Genomic DNA, 21,518 nt, shown 5'->3' on the forward strand with positions numbered 1-21,518 from the left:
AATACAGAATAATAGCCAAGACACTATCACTGTGCTGAGAGTGCACAGCCATTACTTTTAAAATACAGTAATTATAGTATTGATGATAATAGGCCAATCATCAACCTCACCACAGACTCTACTCTTCAGCACAATGGAAACCCTAAAAACTCAGACATACCAGAAAAACCTTTAAATTAAAAAATAATAGAACATTAAAAACTCATAGATCTCCCCCTATATTAATATTGAGCAAAACACATTAAATAACATTAAATAACACTTAAATTTAACATTTGCTCTCCTTTAACAAACAGAAGCAAACCATGCTGGGAACTAGAAATCTGTTGTAACTAGGGATGCAACGTATGAAAATTTCATATCACGATTATCAATATTATCACGGTTTTGTTCAAAAAGCAGCACTGGACTGTTGCTCAGTGATCCAAAGTACTTTGTTCGGATGAAAGCAAATTTTGCATGTGATTCGGAAATCAAGGTGCCAGAGTCTGGAGGAAGACTGGGGAGAAGGAAATGCCAAAATGCCTGAAGTCCAGTGCTGCTTCTCCGTAGCCTAGGTCAGGTGCTTCTGCCGCTGTTTCTGGTTCAAAAGTGGCTTGACCTGGGGAATGCGGCACCTGTAGCCCATTTCCTGCACACGCCTGTGCACGGTGGCTCTGGATGTTTCTACTCCAGACTCAGTCCACTGCTTCCGCAGGTCCCCCAAGGTCTGGAATCGGTCCTTCTCCACAATCTTCCTCAGGGTCCGGTCACCTTTTCTCGTTGTGCAGCGTTTTTTGTAGAGATGCACCGATTACAATTTTCTAGTCCGATTCCGATTTCCGATTTTTCATGAGTTTGGCCTGCCGATACCGATTTTAGCCGATTCCGATTTCATTTTTTCTAACCACTTTACAGCAAACACAAATATTTATTTTCGATCTTTTCTTTAATAGAACATTTTACATAGAACATAGAAAAATTTTTGAACAAATAAAATAAAATAAAACTATAAATTATTACTCCTGATGTGGGAAATTCACACATATCTAAATGCAGTGTTATGGTATGGAAGAACCATTTTCATTTCCATATATTCAACTAAAAAATAGTGATATATTTACTTATTTACGAAACGAAATCTCTGTATGAAAACAGGTAATGGCAATAAAATAATATATAAAAAGCAAATAAAAATAAAATAAATATAGCCTTGCAGTATAAAGATGTTTCTCAAAACACACACACAGCCTATTGCAATCACTTGTACATCAATGGCAAGTTTTATTTCGCAAACAGTTCTTCTCTCATCTGCCACATGTCCAGCCAGGCTAAACAATCACTTTAATTGAGCGCGAGCAGCGCAGCAAAAATAGACTCTGCGCCGAAACCCCGCTTCACTGCTGCTCACGCGGCGCTCCTGCTCGACGCTCACACGCTGCTCCTGCTCTCGGTGTGAATGCACTCATTGATAAACATGCACGCGGGGGGAAAAAACCCCTGCGCTGCTCACGCTTGCGGTGTGAAACGGCCATAATTCACGAGGTTTCCAACATGTGTGTTCTGTGTGCACGTGTGATGCTGATTTTGCGCGATGTTAATCATGCGGCGCCCGAGTGCATTTGACCGGCCAAAAAAAATCTGCATATGTCAGACTGACTGGCCGGTCGCCGATCATGGCCGATCACTTGAAAATCGTCCGATTCCGATCACCAGCCGATCAATCGGTGCATCTCTAGTTTTTTGCCACACTTTTTCCTTCCCACAGACTTCCCACTGAGGTGCCTTGATACAGCACTCTGGGAACAGCCTATTTGTTCAGAAATTTCTTTCTGTGTCTTACCCTCTTGCTTGAGGGTGTCAATGATGGCCTTCTGGACAGCAGTCAGGTCGGCAGTCTTACCCATGATTGCAGTTTTGAGTAATGAAACAGGCTGGGAGTTTTTAAAAGCCTCAGGAATCTTCTGCAGGTGTTTAGAGTTAATTAGTTGATTCAGATGATTAGGTTAATAGCTCGTTTAGAGACCCTTTTCATGATATGCTAATTTTTGAGATAGGAATTTTGGGTTTTCATGAGCTGTATGCCAAAATCATCAGTATTAAAACAATAAAAGACCTGAAATATTTCAGTTGTTGTGCAATGAATCTAAAATATATGAAAGTTTAATTTTTATCATTACATTATGGAAAATAATGAACTTTATCACAATATGCTATTTTTTTGAGAAGGACCTGTAGACCTTTTTCTACAAATAAAGTATGGGAACATTGATCTTGGAGTGAGTTACTGTCGTAACCGTACGCGACACGCTGTTTGAATGCTGAATGGAGAATGACATCGTGTATAGAGTTGGTGGGCGTGCTTAACATAATGACGGCAGAGTTGTGACGGTTCCGCATGATTTCCATAGGTGATTTCCTGCTACTTGAAAACAAAGAAGATGCTGCTGTGGAACAGCGGTCTTTCGAATCGGCTTCGGCCACGACTCTGGATGACTTGGAGTTAAGAGAATGTCACTTAAGTCATTCTTAAAAAAGGAAGATGTGTTCGGAGTTTTGACAACCGGATACGGCAAAAGTTTAATATATCAACTAGCTCCTCTGGTGGAAAAACGCATGGGACTCACTCATCCACAGCCGTTCGTTGCTCTTGTTGGTTGTAGCGCTGTCCTATTGCGTGCAGAGGGAATTTGAAAGACAACCGTTTATCCCGCCCCTCGGATTGAGGTATGCCAATTGTGAGTTCCCAGACCTAACATCTTGATGTAGGTCTGGCTTGCCAGGCTATCACATTAAGCTATCAAATGGCTTCAGAAGTTTTGGAATATAGTGCCCGAAAACTTTATGGTGCTTTACAATATTTTGTGTATCTTTAGTGGGGCTTAACAATAATAGAGAATAGTACATACAATATCGGAAGCTGCATCGGCGGCGGGAGGATTTTTGGGGGATGAATCTCCCGAATCCCGAGCACTGTTACTGCTTTCCACAACGTTGCATGCTGCGGCTGTCAGACTGGTGCTGCCTGGACAGGATTTACCGCGAGTTTTCAAAATTGCGATAATCGAACACGGTTTTCATTATAATTCAATTTAAACGATAATACTAACCGTGAGGACATTTTATTGTGGTTTATCTGAAACCGGTAATCGTTCCATCCCTAGTTGTAACTCATTCCGTGAATGTGTGTGTAAATATATGTGTGAACATACATTCACATTTATATGGGAACATGTATGTGCAATATATGTAGGCTACACAATAAAAGATAAAACTTTGTGAATATTTCATGTAATGCTATTTTTGTATTCATTTATAAATATTTAATATTCATTAATATATAGCCATACATGGTCAAAGCATATATTGCAGTATATTGAAAAATATAAGCACTAGGTTCCCATATGTGGAAATGTATTATGTAATATAGCGCATTATATTTTGCAGTATATTCCCATATATTTTTGTTCCTTATGGGGCAGCCCAACAAATGTCTGATTCATCCCACTATGACGTTAGCACAAATAAAACACTGCCACAAATAACACAATGCTCTCTGCTTCTGAAACAAACTGGATAAAACTAAACAAACATCAAGTGCGGCTGAAAGAAGTATTGAATGTGGCAGAACCAATTTGGATGAGAGCAAATATGTCTGTCATATACTCTAGTCATATCATAATCAAGTTAGACATTTTATCAGCAATCAGCAATGTACAGTTCCAAAAAGTATTTGGACACTTAAGCCACATTTAAAAGGTATACCACAAAATTCTTGGCTATCGCCATCTGAAACATAGACAGACTTTATTTTCATTTTTTGTGGACATTTCCTGCCAAATCAGATCCAACAGCTCTGAATATATAACGTTACTGAAGGCTTACTGTAAAGGAATAACCCATTTTTATTTACTAGTATTTTGTTTATTTCTAACCAAAGATTAAATGAAAAATCTTCTATAGTCTACCTTCCAAAACATTGTTATAAAACAACACATTGTTACAAGTAAATTTGAGAAGTGTATCTGTCCCCAGTCAGTGGGAAATAGACTTAAATAAAAGTTTTTCTAAACCAACAAGTGCACATAAGCTCTGGCAGATCCCGAGGACATTTGGCAGTCAGACAGGAACGATCATGTTTACAAGAGTCTACCACATGGAGCCATATAAAGTCCTTATATGTCCCACTCACCCATCAGTGTCCTGAAAGTTGACGTTCACCCTCTTGGCAGAGCCCAGCAACTCTAAAGAAAAAAGAGAGGGAAAGAGGGATAAGTATGTTTAAAAAGCAACCATAGTACTCTGTGGGAGTAAGGGCATTTCACAGCAGGTTTTATATATAGTTTTTGTAGCAAAAGATAGCAACATTTGCACAGATGAATGTTGGAGACCAGTGCATCTAATTTAAGGCTTGAATTTCCAATTAGCATTGGAAAATTCTCTATTTTAGGATTGTCATTTTGAGGGCATGTGTGTAAGTGAGCAACTTTGAGTACACACTAGAATACTGAGTGTGTACAAAAGCTGCATGACCAGAAAATAACACACTCCGTACCTAAAACTCTGCACTGCATTACAACTTCCAACTGAAAACGCCTTGAGATATGACTATGATTATTGTTGGTGCATAATCAATTATTGAAATGTATACTTTTAACATCACATAATCTTCATAGTTTGGCTGTACTAATTAGAGAGAAGGAACAACAGGATAATAATTCTTCTCAGTTGTGTGGGCCAGAACTATTGTTTAGTACGGTCAGTTACCCATGAATCCTTGTCACACAAAGAAAACCAAATACTTTTACTGTCATTTAGGTTGTACACCATGACCATTTTTAGTTTGCATTCAAATGGACCTGCATACAAGTGGATGGCAAACTGTCCTGTTTCCCAGCAGACATGGGGGAGAATGCTATGCCTGTCTCTAGGGGCCGTCCAGTGCATCACTTCCCCTAACAGCAGCACAGACATTAAGAGACTCTGTGGAGGACATTTTATTCCATCCATAAATCCCATATGCTTCACTCACAGCGCCACCAAGGGACCAGGATGCAGGTTTAAAGGAAGAATTCGGTCACCTCGTGCCGTGGTGCTCAAATGCAGTCTGAATTAGACACAAATAAATCCCCATTTGTACACTATTTTTTTTCAATTTTGAAATGAAATATGAATATTTTCACACAAAAAAATATTTTTTAAAAATAAAACAAAAATAAAAGCACAAATTGTAAATGCTACAAGTGAATTGAGGGACCACAACTGTATAATGCACAGTATGAAAATGGATATTAATTTAGAGATTTGCTTAAGATTACATTTAACATTGTTAACAATTAGTCTAAATATAGTGTTTTCGAAGATTAACTTTAAGCGAGATTTAGATGGCAGTTAAGGAAATCTAATTGTAAAAATAGGGGAAATGCACACAACTAAATATCAAATTTTGGCCAATAGATATTCAATATCAACAGATAAAAAAAAAAATCCAATAATCAATACTATGAAATGGACACCAAATTTTTCCATAGGTGTAAATGTGAGTGTGAATGTTTGTGTGTGAGCCCTGCCTGTGGCCCAAGAAGCGGGGGTTAAGCCTGTTTTATGCTTCTGCGTCAGATCGACGGCGTACCCCAGCAGACCCCTCTGCGTCGCAGCGAACCCCTCTCCGACCCCTCCGCCGTAGCTCGACGTGCACCTCCAAAAAATTGTAACTAGGCGTTGAGGCAATGCATACCGCAAGGGCTGTGATTGGTCAGATGCACCGCGATGCAACGCAACCTCACGCAGAACCATAAAACGGCCACGACGCCGTTGGAGTGATGGCGTAGCTACGCCGTGGAGTTGATGCAGAAGCATAATGAGGCCTTTTGGCTCTAGCCCCCCACGACCCTAAGGATAAAGTGATAATGGATGGATATACACTATGAATTTGTAGTACTCCAATCCCAACTTCTGCAGAGGGACAAGTATCAGGCCACAAAAAGTACTCTCAAAACATTCTTTCAAATTACTCAGCAACAATGGCATGTATTTGAGACAGATTCTGTTTGATCAACCAATGGTAAACAGGAGGAATGTTCACAGTGTCTATTCATCCAGACGTTTTGAAGCCTGTGGCTTTGGCTTGTTTGAGATTTCACCGATTTAACTGGTCTATAAGTGATAAAATCTTTATCACCTGGTAAAAGGGCTTCTATTTGGCCTAAGATATGAGCGGTGGGATTTTGAAGCAGATCAGAATATGCCAGATGAGGTCCGTATTCCATCTGGAGTGGAGCTGCTCGCAGCCATCTACATCAGTCAGCCTGAATACAGGGCTGTTGTCAACAGCTGCTGCTCAATGTGACAGAGAACATCTGTGTGTCTTTTTCTGCTCTATCTTTAACACTTCCACCTCTCGGGCCTGACCTGATGTGTGCAAACAGAGCAGAGTGGGGACTGATATTAAATAAAAGACAGGGATTGAGTAAGTCCCCAGTAAATGGCTGCCTGTGTTTATGAGGAAACAAGTGTGCTTCTATTTCAAGATGCAAAGGTTACAGAGGTGAATATCTATCTATAGGGAGCTGCTACTTTTGTGTTCTTGCTCTCGGATGGACTGTTTATCAACCGTTCGGCCTCTGAAACAAGATCCTTTAGATGAAAGGTACTGTACAGTATATGTTAGCACTAATCCCAATAATGGCAATGTGAAAAGTGCAGACGTATGGATTCTTACTTAGAGACTCTATTTTCACATCTTTTATCAATTATTCAGTTGTTTACATCAATAGGATGACCTATTACTGATTTTGTTTTTAAATTGTGGGAAATAGTGGTTTATGTTGCCTTTGAGTGAAAAAAAATTCAGTATGCCTAAAAACCAAATATATATGGTAAGATTTTGATGTTTCTGAAAGAAGTTATCTTACACTTAGGATGCATTTATTTGATCAACAGTACAGTAAAAACAGCAATGTTGTGAAATAGCCTATTATTACATTATAAAATATATTTACGGATACATACATGATGATATGGAAGTTTGAGACTGATGTGTCATTGACTCTTGATCATCCTTCCAATATTCTTCCATTAATAAAGAGCAAGAATAGTAAATCGCTAGCCTCATAACATAATTGCGCAGCCTAAAAACATTCAAATGTGATTAATTGAATTTATTTATTGAAAGGATAGCCCCTTGAGATATAACATCTCATTTTCAAGAGGGTCCTAAAAACATAAGCAATATACAGCACAGACAACATAAAACAAAACACATAACAAACAAAACTACAAAAACAAAAGCTCAACCCTCTTCCCACACTCTTTTGGGCTTCCCACACCCGCAACATAGTTTCAGTACAAAATCTCAGCATCATACAGCATCCACATAGAGCCACATAATAACAGCAAAAGATCCTCAAATGAATCTCAAGTACAGAGAGAAAACAAAATAAAATCAGAAACATAGACAAGTTTTTTTAAGATAAGAGAATAGGCATGACCTAAAGCGATTAAGAGAGGTAATAGATCTCAGAGAAACAGGAAGATTATTCCAGTCAAAAGGGGCTTTATACAGAAATGACCTACGTCCAACTACACTAACAGTTTTTGGAACAAAGAAAAAAGGATGTTGCGAATGTCTAAGAGAGTAGGGAGATCTATATAGAATCAAAAGTTCATTCGAATAAGAAGGACAAACAAAATAAACACGTTTAAAGATAAACAAAAACCAATGAAATTGTCTTCTCGATTTAGGATTATTTTCCTGTCTTGAAATGTAAAGCAATTAATTGAGCAATAAAGTAAGCGCAGGCAGTGATAAGTTCTTTTAATAATATAATCTATATGGGGCTTAAAAGAGAGTTCTGAGTCGATCCAAAGGCAGAGATCTTTAAATGCATTGACATTCTCAAGAGATAAGCCGTCATCAACAATAATATTCAAATCAAAAGTGTTCGAATGACAACGACGCAACCCAAACATCATACAGCAATATTTCCTCTTATTTAATGTAAGCATATTGTTATGACACCATTCTTGAACCAAATTAAAGTCGAGTTGTAAAGAGTTCTGAATTTGTGACAGATCAGAGTTAGAGGTATAAATTACCGTGTCATCGGCATAAAGATGCACCGAACAGTTTAAACATATCTGAGGTAAATCATTAATAAAAATAGAAAAAAGTAATGGTCCAAGAGAGGAACCTTGTGGAACACCTTTTTCAACAATTACATAATCTGACTGAATACCTTGAAAAACAACACATTGACGTCTGTTGTGAAGATAAGCATTAAACCAGAGAAGAGCATCTCTAGTTAAACCAATAGTATACAACTTATCAAGAAGAAGATAATGATTAACAATATCAAAGGCCTTAGAAAAATCTACGGAAATGGCACCTGTTGCTTGGCCTTTGTCAATGGACGAGAACACATCATTCGTAAATTTTAACAGAGCAGTCGTAGTGGAAAAATTAGGTCTAAAGCCTGACTGTAACGGAGATAAAATGTGAAATGAATTAATAAATGCTGATAGTTGATTAAATATTAATTTCTTAAAGATTTTTGCAATAGCACAAATAATAGAAATTGGCCGATGATTATTGACATCAGATGAATCTCCACCTTTGAACAGTGGAGTAACTTTTGCACATTTCCATATAGACGGAATAGAACAAGAAGTTAATGACAAATTAATTAAATCTGCTAGAGGATACATTAATACATGAGCGACGGATTTAACAAATTTAGCTTCTAAATCATCAGGACTAGCACTACTATTTGTTTTTAGATCACAGATAACATAGTAGACATCGACAGGAGTAATCTTCTTAAAGGAAAATGATCGGTTAACAGTAATTGAATTTAATGGTGCAGCAGTATAGGAGTCAGACCACTGAGAACTTGTGACTTGTGAATATGACTTCTTAAACCATTTAAACCATTCTTCAGCTGCATAAGCAATGCAATAATAAACATCAGCCTTAGCTTCAATGCACATACTAATTAGGTAAACTCAGCTTCTCTCAGGATTGTTTTGTATATACTTCCTTCAGATCTTTTTATAGTGCCCAGTTAACCCGCTGAATAGTCTGGTCATCAAAACTGAACACAAAAGATTACATCACACTGACACACTCAGAGCAAAGACAGAACTAGGTTGCTTTGTTGTATGAAAACATTTAGAGGTACAAATATGAGCCTGGAGATGTTCGCTCTGGGGACAAGAGGAGGAGTTTTGCCTCTTTGTAAAAATGAGTGAGCCCACAACAACTAGGTCTCATAAAAAAACTCAGCATTTACTTGTATATTCTACAAGAGGTAAACAACAGCAGTCAAGCCAGAATACATTCCCCCCAAATGACAACAGTGCTCTCCACACCTGAAATGACCTGAACTGAATGAAGTTTCCAGCAGAAGCACATGGGAGACAGATTGACTGCCTTTTGACTGAGGAGAAATGTCCTCATGTCCTCCCCCTAAAGGACTACGACATGACATCCATTGTTGCTTTGTGCTAAAATATCGGAGTGGATAAAAGAGACAGAAGCTCTAATGGAAAAATCAAACAGTTGACTACAGGACTAGAGACAGCAACAAGGGGAGAAAGAGCGAATGCTGCCCGGCCACGACTGATTCTGCATATCCGCTGTTTTCAGACAGAAGAATGTTATGAGATGTAGTGGAAAAGGTTCTCTGTGACTCATCTCTCTCTGCAGGCCATCCGAAGTGGGACTAGTGTAGTGTACTTGGTGATGCACACAAAAAAGACAGGGTGAGGGGTCATTATAAAGCCTCTGAACAACAGATGAGGCCCTGAGCATTTCAGAGACAGGCTAGAGTGGTGATGAGTCAAAGGCATTGAAAGTTCTGGATGCCAGATGAAGAACAGTAAGGAAATGTGTTCCAGCTAGAATGCATCTTATAGCCTAGATCTGCAGCTGTGCTCTCTTAATCTGAAATAGACAGTGAAAACTTTCCTGGAACATAAAAAGAAGTATTGTGATAATGCTGCCAAAACTCTACTCTACTTGGCCGTCTGACTAGTAGTACTGTGCCATAGAATTTACAGTTTTCCAGTTGAGTTTCACTTACAAAAAGGTAGGCTAGTATTTTCAGTGATGGGTTTATTCTAACATTAGGTAAAAAAGAAGATATGACAACATGTACAAAAACATGAACAGTGTTGGAGACTGAAGCGGAAGAGAAGAAATTGGTGAATAGAGTTGTTTTTGTTTTGTTTTTTGCACATAAATAGTATTCTCGTTGGTTCATAACATTAAGGTTGAACCACTGTAGTCACATGGACTATTTTAACTATGTTTTTACTACCTTTCTGGGCCTTGAAAGCTGCAATTACGTTGCTGGCTATGGGGGGACAGAAAGATTGCAGGTTAAATAAAAAATATCTTAATTTGTGTTCCGAAGATGAACGAAGGTCTTACGTGTTTGGAACGACATGTGGGTGAGTAATTAATGACTGAATTTTCATTTTTCGGTGAACTAACCCTTTAATGCATTACTTTCATTCATTTTATTTAAAGGGGTGGTAAAACACGATTTCACTTGTTGCTGTTTGAGCATAAACAACATCTGCAAAGTTACAATGCTCAAAGTTCACAGCAAAGGGAGATATTTGCTTTTAAAGAAAAGGACTACAACAAAAGGCTGGTAGGGACTACACGACATTCCTCCCGGGTTAGTGACATCAGCATCCCTAAAATGTACATAAACTCCGCCCCTGGGAACACGCAGTCCATGTTGAGAAGAGGAAAAGTTGTTGTATAAGAGTACATTTTTGAGTAAGCTCAAACTTTAGCATCCTTCTTTTCACATACAATAAAAAGTCACTCTGTGTGCATCTCACAACAGTTCCTATATGAGCGATTTATAGATTATCATGACAGAATATGCCAATTGAAGATAGTTAACTCCACATCAGCAACATAAATTCACCAACTAACCATTCAGAGACGTCCTGTTGCATTCCACATGTTGTCACTTCTTCTTGAGTCTCTCCATCTTTGTCTGACTCTGTTTTAACATTACAGTCACAGCAGTTTCTGTCATTTTAGTGTGTCTGCGTGAGGTAATCGCAGCTGCTAACACACAAGAGCTCTTGAAACCCTGCCCACTGAGGCAGCTAATTTGAATTTAAAGGGCCAGGCACAAAACGGTGCGTTTTTGCTAACCCTCAAAAAGTGACAACTTTAACATGCTATATAAAAATATCTGTGGGGTATTTTGTGCTAAAACTTCACACACACACTCTGGGGACATCAGATATTTATTTTACATCTTGTGAAAAGGACATTTTACCACCCGTTTAAACATAAATCTTACTGACCCCAAACTTTTGGACAGTATTGTAAAAGTAAATTATTTAATTTAAAAAAATAAAAGGATACAATGCATTGTTTTGCCTATAATATGCCACTTAATATTTCACTGAAATCTTGACCTTACATTTTAGGAAGGGGTCCCCTTGCAAGGAGATCATGATATTCTGAGGTCCTTGGCATCAAAAGGTTTGAAAACTAATATATATTATTTTACTAAATAATTACTACAGTACATGCAATAGTATTTTAAGATACGTGAAAAAATACCATGGCATTACCATCATGTTAGTATCCAAAAATACAACAATATTACCACGGTACCATGCCCAAAGAACAATTGGTACATATTGTTGTAAAGATTGAAGTTTAACAATAGAAAGGCTCTATCAACAGCAATGGTTAAAGCTCTGAATTTTCAACTGTATCCAGAGGATTAACTAAGGCTTAAACTTGACAGACCATGTTTACAAACAAAAGAACAGTACACACGACCCATACACTATGACAAATTGTATGTACGGTAGCCATGTGCATGAGGAAATATTGTGACACATCTGGAATAACTTTGGCAGTCACCCACAAGAGTGACTCACAGCTGGGCCTCATGAATAAATGTTATGCATGCAAAAATGACTTCAAACACAGCAAACACTATTTTTATGCACAATTCGGCATTTATAAAAATGCTAGCTGGACCTAACGGCCTGAAACATAATTTGGTGTTACAATAAATCATGTGGAGCAATCAACTGTATGGCAATATTTTATAATAATTTTTGTATGTTTTAGGGCATAGCCTAAAAAATGCTACAAAGTAAGTTTTTTGGAAAAGGTGCCATCAAGAGTCAAAATTTTTATATTTTAGGTCAACTTGTTGCTTATAACATGCCTTTAAGAATGCAACATGCGTCAACCATCTTCACACACTTGTAACGAGAAGCACTTATGAACTGGCTGTTGTCAACAAAAGAGAAGCTTTAAGGGCTTGCTGTGGTATTGGCCAAAATAAAAGCTTGATTCTTTAACTTTTGAAAATGAAGAAATTAAGACAGCTAAATCAGCACTGTAATTTTATAGTTGTGCTATAAATTAAAATGATTATTATTATTATTTTTATATTTTTCTTAAATAATACTTTATTAAGTACTTAATTTTTTTAAAATATTTTGTAAAATATATATATATTTTTTTTTATTATCATTTTTTTTATTATTATGAGCTTTTAACCCTTTCCCTGCTGCCATTGATGAAAATTTCTGTAATTTGTGAGACAACACTTCTCCACCATTGACGGAACTTGTGACACTTGTGACGGAACACCTGGGGTGGTGATGGCGCAGTGGATAAGACACATGTCTTTGGTGTGAGAGACCCGGGTTCGAATCCACTGTGATACACCAATGTGTCCCTGAGCAAGACACTTAACCCCTAGTTGCTCCAGAGGCGTGTGACCTCTGACATGTCGCTTTGGATAAAAGCGTCAGCTAAATGAATAAATGTAAACTTTCCATGTTTTCACTGTTATACAGTAGGTGGTGCTATGGCATTTCTTCTGAAAGAGTACTGAATCTCCTGATCAAAACACAGGCAAAAAAGAAGCAGAAACAAGCGATATCATGTCATATGTAAGCATATGTATATTTAAAATAACGCAATCATCAACATTAGACAGCGTAAAAATCAAAACAGCCTAATGTTACTGAATGAAATGTTGACCCAGGATGAGCTACAGGACTGTGAAGCTTTGGGGGTGTTGATGGACTCTATCTACTCCATCTATGTTTTGATCATCATTCTGAATCCCAGCCAGACATAGTATTTGACAAAAATAAGATTTTTTTTAAAATGTTGCTTTTTTTTTATTAAATCTACCCACATTCAAGTGGTGATAAAAATGAAATGCATGAAGCTAGAATAAAACGTTTTTTGTTTGTTTGTTTGTTTGTTTGTTTAAAAGCAGATGTCTGTTCTTTCTTATGACATATTGCATGTTCAGATATTCATACAACAAAATATCCTGGGAATCATGAAACTTGTTAAAATGATCTAAGATGCTGGCAGTGGCTGGCAACTTTTTTCAAAAATGCTGACGGGGAAAGAGTTAAATAATAAATGTAAATTTCCCCAAAACGTATACACAAAACAGCAGTAAAACAAAAACAGCAATATATTTCTGCAAGTCAGTGGTGGCTTCGAAAGAGGCCTAACTTTGTAAGCATAAACAAAAGCACTTTAAAATCTTTCAGTGAAAAAAAGAGGCTGATTATAAAGCTGCATTTGCATTGTCTTGCAAGCATTGATTGATGTCTCTGGGGTTGAGGAAAATGGCCCACTGACAAAGCAAACAACAGCTAAGCTAAACTTAGCAACAACTCTCTTTCATATCCCATTTCACATCCAAACCTTAGTTTTATCCACCATTTAAATCATTTAGCATCAAAGCTCATTTCTCGTTGTCAAGCTCTCAGCTTGCTATAGTAGCAGCAGGAAAATGTCCACACCTCCAGAGTGGCTTTGGGCTTTTCCCAGAATGCACACAATGAGACCCCTTCATCCGATCCGACTGCTGAGGTCTGTGCTTCACACATAAGCACACATACGCAGTCTAATAAAGACATTTTTGCTCTCAGTTTGAGCTCCACGACACACATCTTTACATGCAGGGACCCGCAGGGTGCGAACACAACACATTCACTTGTTCATTCATAAGGAAGACAAGAGTGAATGAGAAAGACGGAAAGGAAAGCGTCCTCTGAGAGGTGCTCTTCCTACAATCCAATCACCCAAATGCTGACAGCGGATCAAAGAGATCAAAAACAGGCAGAGAAAGCACTCCAGCCCAGGGAAGGAATGGCTCCAAGTGTCCAAGTAACTTGGGAGCAGTTCCCGTTTCATGCTCGTGAACTGGCCTGATTACAATCACCCTCGACGGCCATTTCCAAAAGAACCGGGGCGAAACCAAACCTCATATCGGGGTTTGGTGCCGGCAGGGCTGGCAGGTGGCTAATAGTAACGTTTGAGTCTCCATGGTGCTGGCAGAGCGGATGGAAAGTGATTAGTTAAAGCTTGGCCCCGTTCCTTTGCTTTGCCTCTTCTCTTGGCTAGTGGTCGGTGGGGCGACTCTTCCATGTTCTGGACTGCTCCCCAGCCTCGCTCCACTATTTCCCAGTCTCAGACACACTTTACACACACTGTCTACACATACTTTTAACCAAACTTTTACTGGCTATCACTGCAGTGAACCCTGAAACATTGTTAAAAGGGGGGATATTGTGTATTTTGGATGTGTAAGTAATGGTATCCCAATCTAGTCTAATCAAAGGGTCAAAGTTTCGCTGGTTAGCATGGCCTTGCCAGCCTTTGCGAGTACATGCTGTAACTACATCATCTGATTTCAAAAAGGTTTCATTCAAAAGAATATTCAAAGGTAGCAGTTTATTCTGACAATACACAGTGGGGGGGGAAATATGTATTTGCATTATATGTATAATTTGTGGGGAGGGGCAGTATTTTTTTTTAAACCAATTAAAATGTTTATTCAGAAAGTAAACATTAAATTGATCAAAAGTGGCAGTAAAGAAATTTACAATGTTACTAAAAATTTCAAATAAATGCTGTTCTTTTCAGCTTTTGAGTGATCAAAGAATACTGAAAAAACATATGGTTTCCACAAAAATGGTAAGCAGCACAACTGTTTTCAACATTGATAATAATAATAAATGTTTGTTGGGCATCAAATCAGCATATTATAATGATTTCTGAAGGATCATGTGACACTGAAGACTGAAGACACTGAAGATGCTGAAAATTCATCAAAGAAAGATGCTTTGATCACAAGAATAAATTACAGTTTCAAATATATTAGCATAGAACACCGTTATTTTAAACTGTAATAATATGTAATAACATGACCATTTTTACTGTTTTTTTTGATCAAATAAATGCAGGCTTTTGTGAATATTAGAGATTTCTTTCAAAAATACAAAAAAAAACTTACTGACCCCAAACCTTTGAAAAGTAATGCATAACAAAATAGCAAAACAAGTTGCATTTATTGAAAAGAAATATAGCACACTTTTCAGTCAAAACATTTAACAGCATGAATTTTGTTATGGTTTATTTTTTAATCCATTTTATTAGATTCAAAATAAGAAACAATAAAATTATTGTTCAAATTGAAGATCTAGCTGTATTTTTCATTCTGTAAGGCATATAAACCTTTAAAAGCTATATATACTTTTAAACTAAAAACTTGTTTAATTTCTACAATATGAATTTCTGTGAATTTCTATTCCTTTTAATTTTAATTATACATTCAATTCAATTCACATTTATTTGTATAGCGCTTTTAACAATACACATCATTTCAAAATGCATGAGCCCACATTACAATTTAGAGGGATCTGTTATCAGAGGTAACTCTCTAAATTATGTATTTCAGAAATGTACATAAAATCACAGTTAGCGAAAAAAGTATTAATTTAAACAATGTAATAATGAATGAAGTAATGAATACTTGTTTGTTAACAAATGATTATGACATTTAGAAAAATGTAGCATTGGTGCATTGATACATCCTTACATTCAAAATTTGAATTGCCATTCTGGATCCATGTCCGCTACCTAAATTCAAATTCAGGATTCAAATTGAAATTTAAAAGACATTCTTAATTTAACTGTGACATATCAATCACAAAAATAATAAGGCAGATGTTTTGCCAGAGTACTTTTAAAAGCATGAGAACAAGCTTAAATGTTTCATTGTCTCCAAACTGCAACTGTTCTATTTATGTGTTTCTCTTTGCAAACTTTTGTTGACACTGTATTGTCAGGGGAGTTGAAGGGGGTTTTGTTTTGGGTTGTTTTGACTCCTCAGTGCATAACCCCAGGACCTCCTCATCAACTCCCTCCCAAAAATATTTCATCTCCTATGATCCAAACAAAAAGCAAAACAATTCTTCTCAGATAGAGGACGTGTAAGATAAAACCTGAGCATGTCAACAGCAGTTTGCTGCTCAGCAGAGGAACGCAGCTTGACTTCTCAGTAGCTGTAAGCAGCTTTTGATCCAGTTTGACCCCACTTTTTCTTGCTTCCTGAACTTCCTGTGGAGCCATTTCCCTTCCAGGTAAAACAGAGGAGACCATCTGGTGCTCTTCCCGTGGGGTTATTCCGGGATCTCACCTTCCTGTATCCTACACACAAGTTTATATCAAGCTTCCATAAAACCACAATCATTTTGTTCTTGACTTAAAGTACAAAGAGAAGCCGCTGGGCGTAAAGGATTCAAGATTGTTTTATGCAAAAGTACAGCAATATTTTATGGCAAAGCAGCTCTCTTATCATGTCTTTTGTAGAGGTGTAATGGAGTTGCTAGGCAACAAGCATCATATATCTCGTCCTACACATGTGCACAAAAATAAGTGCAGCGCACCCACACAATCCCTTCAACACTTACTTTCAACACACACAAATACACTCACAAAACAGGACAGATTAAAACAAGTTCTGAAAAAAAAAGCTTTACATACCCTCCTATTTTCCTGTAAACTCTCTGTGGCACTAAAGAAACCAAACAAACCCTCCAAACACTCCTCGTAATGGCATGTTAGCATGCACGCAGGTTCATTTCTCAAGTGTCATCGGCTGAGAGTGTTAGTGCGGAGCTGCGTCTCCTCAAGGGATCTGCAACCCACAGGTGAGTTTGCCTCTCCTCGTACGCTGATAGCTAATCTATTTCCCACAGCACTGCTGCCACGGCTAGAGAACCCTCATTGATCATTCCCAAATTACAGAGGCTGCATACCCAGCATGCATCAGCCTTATCCTACTGAGATCCAGTGCTCTATTTCTGCATAAGGCAGGCTGTTAAGGATGGTGTGGGTTTGCCATGGAGGCACCGGGCAGATTTTTGTGTAGGCTTGCACTACATGATGAATGTTTACTCAGTTAAAAGCTCACAGTGGCGTGCGTAGTACATTTAGCAAATCTCCTTAAAGAGGGCCTCTGAGGAGCATGTAAAACAAAGCAGCCTAAGTTAACATACACATATCTCCAATAAAAGAAGAAAAAAAATGTTTTTCTAATCTTAGATGGTTTGAGATGGTTTAGCTGGTCTCTGAGCCTGGCCTAACTGGTGTATGCTGTTTTAACTGCTCTCTCAGCCTATTCTAACAGGTTTAGCTGGTCTAGTAGCCTGGCCTAGCTGATGTATGGTGATTAAACTAGTTTTCCACCTTAACCTTGCTGGTGTTAGCTGATTTAATTGATCTCTCATCCAAGTCTAACAGATTAAGATGATCTCTGAGCCTGGCCTAGCTCATGTAAGCTGATTTAAGTGGTCTCCCAGCCTGGCCTAGCGTATGCTGATTAAACTGGTTTTCCACCTTAACCTTGATGGTGTATGCTATTTGAATTGACCTCTGTGATGGTGAGCCAGTGTTGCTTCTCCATCCCCCAAAACTGTGGCCTAACCTCTAGGGATGTGCATACCCTGGGTGGTGGGAAATGCTAATTTTAACTAATTCAGGGTTGCCAACTCTCACGCATCTGGCATGACAATCACGCATTCAGCCTCAATCTCACGGTCTCACGCTCAACACAGAAATCTCACGCTAAATTAGACATTCTTCTGTGCTGTATTTTTTTTTTCACTCATGTGCACTAATTTCCAAATTACTATAAGCAAGTTCAGGCTCTTAACTACTGGTTGGACCACTGCATTTTCTCACGCAGAGAAAAATCGCGGACAAAGAGGAAACTGACATCGACAGACTAAGGTTACTTTTGATATGGAACAAATTCTCAGCTGTCAGATTCTGTCAATATTTCCAACGTTTTGGCACTTTTAAATGTGACAGATCGCTGTAGCGCGTCAGTTCAAGCGGCACGTGATACAGTAGCCCCAACGTTAACAAATCTCACTCCAAGCAAAACACAAAAGTTGCGACTCAGACTAATTTAGCAAAATATCAGTTGCGCGAATGACAATAATAGTTTTTCTCTTGCCTGTGTGTTGTATTTATTGATTGTTTTTAAACTCTTTGTCTTAACTATCATTGAGGGAACTTGCTGAAATGTATAGAGAGACAATAGTTAGTTTTACAGAAAATGGTAAGTTCCAATTAACTAAAGGTGGGGAAATAATGCATTTAAGAGCGTTCCGAAGTGAGGCGAGGGGAACATAGAGTGGTTTGTAGATTAATGCAAAGGTTGTTAATGCTGCTTGAGCATGAGAAGCTTCGGTCTTCAACAGTTAGTGAGAAAAGTTGGTGCTAGTTTTAGTACCTCACAGTGCTAGGTTTTAGACTGTTTTTGTAACCTTTGTTTTTATTTTTGTTCTTATCCGCTGTTGTATGGACCTTTTGCGTTCCTTGTCTTTAAAATATTAAACTTATTTCGGAACGACCTTCAAATGGATGCCTGGTGTGATTCTCCTTGCTACCGCTAGTGTCTCTATCACAGTCTTCCATTTTAACATAGCTGGTGTATGCTCGTTTAGCTTCATCCAACTGGTTTAAGGCACCTGACCATCTGAAAAGTGCCAAAGAAACAGACCAACCTAACCAGTTTGGCTAGGAGACCAGCTAGCCACGTTTGGCTATAGTTAAAGCTGTTTTTCAGCAGTATTAATAATAACCACATGAAGGCTAAAATTGTGAAATGGCAGCCTGTCATCAGCTAGTGACATAACTGAATAGCTTTATTTTCTCAAATGTTATGATCAGGTTAGAGTTTGTAATTCTTAAGAAAAGTACACAAAAGGTCTAATACAATATCAAATGACTGGCAGAGACTAAACCAAAGTAAAAACTATGCAAATTTTTTCTCACCGAATGTGGCAGGCTGAGAGGCCATGGCACATCAATGCATCACATACACAAGCACAAACCATCGTAAACACGCTACTCTTAAAGACCCAACATGTTTCATTATAGCACATCTTGTCAGTCTATTGCAGTAGCACCATCTGTCAGACAACCAAACATTCTGTCACACTGTTCCACATGCCAGTCCCAGTGTCATGTCAGAGGACACAAAATCATCTCAGCGGATGGCACATAGCTGTGCCAGTGTCTTGTGTCCACAGAGGAAGCAATAAATAGTCAGAGGAGAGGAGCGAGTGTACATTTTAGACTGTGAGCTGTAGCCAGAGACACAGTATTAAAGACTCACACAGAGACTGTATTGTTCTATGGCACAGCAGCGGAAGCCAGGAAGAGCTCAGTAGCATTGCCAGTGGGAATTCATTTACTATAAATACAGTCTGAAGAACCAAAATGGACACAGACCATCTCTTCATTACTGTCTATTCAATGTCAACAGTTTTTCTGAGGAACAATCTTGAGGCTGTCCCTTCAAAAACCTTTAAAATAAAGTAAAACAACTTGTACCAGTCATCTAGGGTTTTTCTCTCTATGAATGCTCAAACAGGCCAGTGACAGATTTTCTGTAGCATGACAGTAGGTTTTTAGTTACCACAGTTTTAGTTTAGTTTGTGTAATGTTTTGACCTACCTGAGTCCCTACTCTGCACAGCCTTTTACTGTATGTCTTCTCTTCTGTAGCAATGTACAAATTAACAATAATAAGCCCTTTTCCCAGACTGCAATGGTTTATCATTGTAAATCTAGCCCAATTTTTCATGTTAACATTTTTTAATGTACATTTTTAACACTTTATTTTGTGTTATATTACCTTGGCATTAAATTGTAAACAACTAGTATAAACAGTCAACTAACAATGAAGATATATACATTTTTATTATTTTTCAAAACAATATAGTATTTAGAGGAATTCTGCATGTTTTTCTCTCTTATAATTTGTTCTAGTTTCTATTGGTGGTATTTAGTGTACGTAAATTTGTTTGTTGTCACATGTTGTCACTCCTATTCTTCTGTGTGCTACATAAATACTGATTTAAATGCAATACATAAATAAACAGAAATATAATGATCTGATTTATATCTTTATATACACTATAGTCTGTAAAAAAAGGTCCAATGTACTGTTAATTTGAAGAAATTCATAGCTGTTTTACTATTTTAAACTGTGCATTGCATTGTGTTTTAGGGTTGAAGGAAATGTCTGTAAACTTAGCAGAAAAGTTAGTGGTAATTTTCTGCCAGGACATTATAAGTTAGGTTACTTTAATTACTCATGTTTATAAGATTTGAATGTCACATGTTTATAAGATTTGAATGTCACTCTAAATCTAAATGTTTTTTCAAAAGGCTAGCTTGGCATTTCAAAGTAGCTTTCCTAAAACTGTCTCACAGAGTACAAGTATATCAGAGAACTGAGAGAAGCCAGCCCTTGTCAAACACAAAGGTACAACACCTCGTGCCTCATTGGTCTCTTTTCTTCAGCTGCATACCTATGAACCGCACTCTTACACAATGAAATTGAATGCTCTCCACGTTTAGAAAGCTAATCCACCTCAATAATAGCTGTAACATTTACATTTTATAATGCTGATATAATGCTGATATAAGGTGGAACCGAACTGAATTTCAGAAGGCAAACAAACTGTTGTTTACTACAGGTCAAAGATAAAAATGAGGGTGGCTCTCATACAGGATGCATGAAAACAGCTCAGTCTGACCAAACCTCCCCTCTCATTACCCACACTATGATGACTGAACTTTAGGACTCCATGGAGCGGGAATGAGTGTTGTTTACAGTAGAGGTTAGTGGTACTTTAAAGTGGTCTCTGGGATCTTTGCAGTTTGTCCTGATTAAAGTGCCCTAATTAGAGTGAGGATGGCACAGACGAGTCTGCACAAGCCTGTCTCAGGCGCCCGCATCCAGATTAATGAAAACAGTGTGTGACAGGCCTTGCAAAAAGCCTCTTTCCTCATTTAATTAACAACTTGCTCATCCACTTCCTCTCTATGATCGCTCTCCACAAACACATATTAACATACGAATCCACTTCTGGGCATCCATCTGTTGCTCTACACTAGCTTTAGCCTTGTTTTTACACTCGCTTGATGCTGTCGACTCTCTGCAGACTACGTGCACAGCTCACTCCAATTCGGATAACTTTTATACATTACGCATTCCGTCATTGCACTATTCTCAGAAACAGCAGGTGGCAGTGCAGAGAAAATATCAGCTACATTAAAAGAAAGAGAAATAACTGTTTTGTCAAACTTTTGGTTTTTCAGACTTATTCTAAATTAAATCTAAATCTCGGACTTATTAAAAATAA

The 21,518-nt window shown here is 37.9% G+C and overlaps 1 protein-coding gene across 7 annotated transcripts in view; it reads right to left on the minus strand.

Moving 5' to 3' along the window:
* The window catches only part of caskin1 (CASK interacting protein 1), a 120,820-nt gene that overhangs the window by 45,380 nt on the left and 53,922 nt on the right, over positions 1-21,518 (minus strand). For all 7 annotated transcript variants that reach the window (XM_077213033.1, XM_077213029.1, XM_077213034.1 and 4 more), the window contains exon 2: positions 4,172-4,223. In XM_077213033.1, the coding sequence (XP_077069148.1) occupies positions 4,172-4,223 (52 nt within the window). The remainder of the gene's footprint in view (positions 1-4,171; positions 4,224-21,518) is intronic.

The sequence above is a fragment of the Siphateles boraxobius genome, unplaced genomic scaffold (genome assembly GCF_051911475.1).
Source record: "Siphateles boraxobius isolate OS27281-9 unplaced genomic scaffold, OSU_SipBor_1 66, whole genome shotgun sequence".
NCBI lineage: Eukaryota > Metazoa > Chordata > Actinopteri > Cypriniformes > Leuciscidae > Siphateles > Siphateles boraxobius.